The sequence below is a fragment of the Phalaenopsis equestris genome, unplaced genomic scaffold, assembly GCF_001263595.1.
Source record: "Phalaenopsis equestris unplaced genomic scaffold, ASM126359v1 Scaffold000002, whole genome shotgun sequence".
NCBI lineage: Eukaryota > Viridiplantae > Streptophyta > Magnoliopsida > Asparagales > Orchidaceae > Phalaenopsis > Phalaenopsis equestris.
Genome location: NW_018164444.1, coordinates 1,092,021 through 1,097,198, shown reverse-complemented (window position 1 = coordinate 1,097,198; position 5,178 = coordinate 1,092,021). Strand labels below are relative to the sequence as shown.

Sequence of the window (5,178 nt, the reverse complement as noted above, 5' to 3'; positions counted from 1 at the left end):
TAGATTCAGGTTTTGCTGAATTTTGAGTTTCGTCTGCCATGTGTTTTGGCTTAGAAAGAAGATAGATGGGGTTTTTGCGTGGAAGAGGAGATGGTAAGACTTAGAATCGTGTTTTCTCTGATACCATGTTAAAACTCAGAATAATGTGGTGGAGTACACACCTTTCCATTAATATGAACTGGATTATAAATAACCCTTATAATAATCTTGTAAAAGGAAAAATAATAAAAGGTAAATGATATGAAAGAAATGGTATAACACTTAATATCTCTAATAATTAATTCGTTAATTATTAGGAGATATAGGAAATAACGTAAAATAGGAAAATAAATATATCATTAATTCTAAGGAAATAATTTATTTATAAGAATAAATTATTTCCTTAGAATTAATGATAACTCCTAACAGCAACTGCTATTATGAAGACGAAACTTTTGAGAATTTAGTTAGTTAGTTAGTTAGTTAGTTAGTTATTTTTATTTTTATTTTTTGAATTTTAGGCTGGGTTCGATAAACTTTGCTTAGTCGTGCTCTGTGAAATATCAAGTCTGAAGAGAAATAGAGAGGATTGAAAATTAAAATGCTCATGTTCCTAGTTTAATGCTACATTCTGATGTTTATTAATATGTCACATATCACATATTATTCGAGGAAAAGGAGAGACCATAAATTTAACTGTAAGTTTTTCAAGATGCTTTGTCAAAAATAAGTAAAATTAGAGCCAGCACTTAGCACAAACAAATGAAAAATAAGAATTAAAGTTTATCTCAAATAAATGGGACAAGAATGATGATAGAATATGACTTTTGTCTCTAGTTCATGCTGCATTTCCTTATTAATGAAAGAAATACTGGAGAGTTATCAAGGTCATTACTGGTTTAGTGGGAAGAAAATAATCAGTAACATTTAATAATTCCTCAGCCATCCAAGTGATGCCGGAGAGGCGTCTCAATGATTCTCTTACTCCCTCTGAGAAGTTAAGCAATTTCTCCTTACCTGCATCAATACAAAACTCTAGTAAACTTTAACAAACTGGAATCTGCGTGTTAGGTTTTTAATAGTTTTGTACAGTAGATAGAATTGAATTTTGACAACCTAAAGATGATGTCTGCTTAATTTTAAATAATATTTTAAATCTAATACCGGTTGAATACTCAATATGTTGAAATAAATGGAAACACAAAGTTAGTTGGCATATGGGAAGCCCTTTGTTTTATGAAATGATGGATCAAGTTCAAGCAGTCATATTTGCTCTTTCATTTTTGGGAAATTGCTATATGTGACTTGCATATAAATCATGATTAAAAAGGCAAGCGCCTTACCTTGAGGCTTTTATTCACTTCATCAAGACTTAAATTCCTATATCTGGAGTGGTTTATTCATATAAGTTGTATGCCTCGTTTTATGTCTCAAAGTATATGAGGCCAATGCCTCAAATAACAAGAAGTATGAAAGAAGGCTGTCTATTAGAACATAGATTTTGCATATTTTTTATGAAAATTAAAATCAATTAATTTAGTGGTGATTTATGACCTATGTATGAATTTTCTTAAACTTTACTTGTGTTTTTAATTTCAGTTCAGTGCCTCAATCAGTTTTGAGGTTTATGCTTTCTTTCCATATGGCAAAACTCCTAATTTTCCCGATTTTGCCTTCTTAAACCTTGCTATAAATTACATTATTGACAATATTTCACCCACCTTTACCAGAAGTGTAATTGTAGATGGTCAGACACGCTATCACCCTTTCATCAAGCTGTGTTCCTGGATGAAGAAAGGAAGCAATGTCATCCAGCAAAATTTCACAAGCACAATACCTTAGTCTTCTTGACCGAATAACCTCCATTTCACTTCCAAGCCATGCAATAGTTATGATGCAATTCCTTCGAACACTCTGTTGTTGGCTTCGCATACCCTTTGCTAATGCACAGAAGGCAGATCTCCTAGATTTTAAGATTACTTTTGCTGCCCTTCTATTCCAGGCACAGATTTCAGAATCCTGCACAAAAAATAAATATCTTAGACCATGATTTACATGATTATCCATTTTTTTATTCATATAATGTGTATAGAACCTGTAAGCAAGGGTCGAGCCAATCGACATATTTGACCAGATTTCTATGAAATGAATCCTTTAATCCTGCTTTATTTAAGAGCCAGGCTGCGGTGTATGATTCTCCTGTCCAGGCGAAAGTTCCTCCGATATTTGAAAGGATGAATGAAGATAGTGATTGCAAGCTTGGATTTTCTCCTGTCTCAACTGAATCTAGTAAGGCCCCTATTGCTGCTTCTGCGAACATACTTCTACATTTTGTTCCTTCCTGTATTGTAGTTAGAAGTCGATGACATATTGGTTTAAACTAATACTCTTTTGCTAAAAGAGGACCTTAGTTAAATGTATTGTTAAATTAACCAAACGAAGGTTTAAACCTGAATATAATATTTACTGTAGAAATCAAAGATGGCTAAAGCAAATTTGGCACTGACTTTTCTACCAGAGGTTGTACTCTTTGTGATGTTGTTGAGTTGGTTGATTTGAGTGATTGTTGGAGTGGAAAGTTGATCTGCCAGAGGTTTTGTATTTTGGTGAATTTTGGTTGGTGTTGATGGACAGAAGTGCTAACTGAGAAGTTGCTTGTTCCTTTTGTAAGTTCGGTTGTGGCATTTGCTTCCTCGCTGCTGAGCAGAGAATACAGTTTGTCTAGGTGGATAGAGGTAAGTATTGTGAGGATGGCTGCTTTCAAGGATTGTAGATGGGTGGGAGATCATTTAGAATGTACAGAATGATGTCTTCAATGTCGATTGAGGAGCCAACAGCTGTGATTTGGTCTATAAGGGATTTCACTTCGGTGAGGTGTTTAGTAATGATATTTTGTTTAATTGAAATATGGTGAAGTTCTTTTTTGAGTTGAATAACTCTTGAACGATTTTTTGATTGCAGGCGTTTCTAGAGTGTGGACCAAATGGATGTTGTGGTGTCTAATTGAAGAACAAAGGGCAGTATGTTGGGGGGGATGATGGAGAAGAGGCCTAAAGAGAGAGTTTTTGATCAATTTGTCTCCATTTGATGTATTCTAGATTGGGGAAGAAATTACCAATTCAAATCTGTGAGGTCTTGAATGCGGCATGCGGATGTGTCATCTAGGAATTATTGGAAGCATTGGTCTGAAATAGTTTGAGTACCTAGGCTCTCCAAATTGGGTAGGTTTCAACAGTGAGTTGATTAGAGGCTAGGGCTTTGATGTGGTTGAGGAGAAATTTTAGGGAGGGTGAGATGAATGAGGTGGTATTGGAAGATTAGTAAAGAAATGATTTCTCTTGAACCCTATTCCATTTCATTAATGACCTTGGCTTATATAGGGTCTCACAAATTTTACAAATAAATCCCTAGATTTTTCTATTTACAGATAGGATCCTAAATTAGATACAAATCTTAACACTTCCCCTCAAGATGGGTAAAAGATACCCACTAAGCTCATCTTGTCACATAATCTAGACAAATCTAGTGAGTCAAGCCTTTGGTGAGGCAGTCAACCACTTACTCTGCAGTGGCTACAAGACTAGCTCCAGTAATTCGTTATTAAATGAAAACCTATCAATCTCCACATGTTTTGTTTTACTATATTGCATTCGGTTGTTGGCAATGTTGATTACTGACTTGTTATCACACCACAACTTCATTTGAGCTCTTTGGTCCATCTTGAGCTCTACCAACAATGCTCTCAATCACATCATCTCGACAAACTTTCGGGCCATGGATATGTTTGCCTCTACTGTCGACATTTCTACTATCAACTATTTCTTGCTCTTTCAAGAGACCAAGTCCCTTATGAACATGTAGTATCCAGATGTGAACTTCCTGCATCAGTACAACTACCCCAGTCAGAGTCACACTGGCCCTTAATGCTTGCATGCCTATTCTTCATGAAGATTAAACCCTTCCCTATTACACGCTACAGGCATCTCATAACCTAATACACTGCATTCATATGACATTTTCTTAGATCATACATGTGGCGGCTCACCACGCTTACTGAAAATGAGATATCATAATGAGTACGATTCAGATAGATCAAACGATTCACCAATCTCTAGTAAATTACGCGATTAATTAGGTCTTCTGCCTCTGCACTCAGCTTGACCTTCTGATCAATTGGAGAGACTGTAGGCTTGTATCCCAGCATGCATGTTTCTATAAGAAGATCCAGTACATTTTTCCTCTAAGACATGAACATTTTTCCTCTAAGACATGACCTTCCCCTCTGGTCCACGAGTCACTTGAATCCCAATGAAGCATTTGAGTTGTCCAGAGTCCATCACTTTAAATCCTTTGGCCAATCTTACCTTAAGATGAGTAATACACCAAAAATATATGCATTTTTTAGACCCATATTTAATACTCATTTTTGGTGATATTGCACTTTAATGGAATGTATTTTTATATTTTTTTAAGGTTGTTGATTTTTAAGACTTAAAGCAAAATAGAAGCAAAAAGAATGAAATTTGGAGTCAAAATGACATTTTTAAATAAATACTCAGCGTTGACGGCGCCAAGAGCAGCGCCAATGGCGCAGACTTCTAGAACATATGGTAGATTTTACTCAGCGCCGAAGGTAGCCGAAGGTGCCAGAAGCAGCGCCGACGGCGCCATTTGACAGAGAACAGTGAATTAAATTATGGACCACTGATGGACCACTAGTAACGACGGTGCCAAAATGGGCGCCGACGGCGCCAATGTCGGTTCAGACACTGTTTCTAGAAGATTTGACGATGTTGGACGCTTTTAAGAAAATTAGACAAATTTAGACGCTTTTTGAAGGGTTTTTTATGCAACCATTGGAGAACCGACTCTAGGCTCTATTTGGGGCCTAAAATGATCAGAAAAGAGACTCCTCTTCATTCCTCCTTGCTCATTTTCGCCACAACTCGCCTCCATACACTTTTTCCATTTTCATTTCACCACCATTCAGGAGTCTATTAGTGATTTTCTTTAAGAGTTTAGAGTTTTTGTGGTTAGACTAAGTGTGAATTCTTCTCTAAGGGTGTTAGAGAAGGAAAAAAGTGAGAGATTTCTTCTTTCTACATTTCCTAGGAGAGGCTAGAAGGGATTTACTTTGAGAAAGAGTTTCAGATAAGTGTTGTTTGTTTATTAGTGTTGTATGAACTTTCTTTTATATAT

General features: G+C 35.9%; 1 protein-coding gene across 5 annotated transcripts in view; it reads right to left on the bottom strand.

The window, feature by feature from the left end:
• Positions 1 to 5,178, bottom strand: part of LOC110017962 (putative E3 ubiquitin-protein ligase LIN-1) — a 22,141-nt gene that overhangs the window by 4,955 nt on the left and 12,008 nt on the right. For all 5 annotated transcript variants that reach the window (XM_020715149.1, XM_020715144.1, XM_020715146.1 and 2 more), the window contains exons 7-9: positions 2,075 to 2,320; positions 1,701 to 1,998; positions 875 to 996 (exon numbers count right to left, since the gene is read on the bottom strand). In XM_020715149.1, coding sequence (XP_020570808.1) covers positions 875 to 996; positions 1,701 to 1,998; positions 2,075 to 2,320 — 666 coding nt within the window. The remainder of the gene's footprint in view (positions 1 to 874; positions 997 to 1,700; positions 1,999 to 2,074; positions 2,321 to 5,178) is intronic.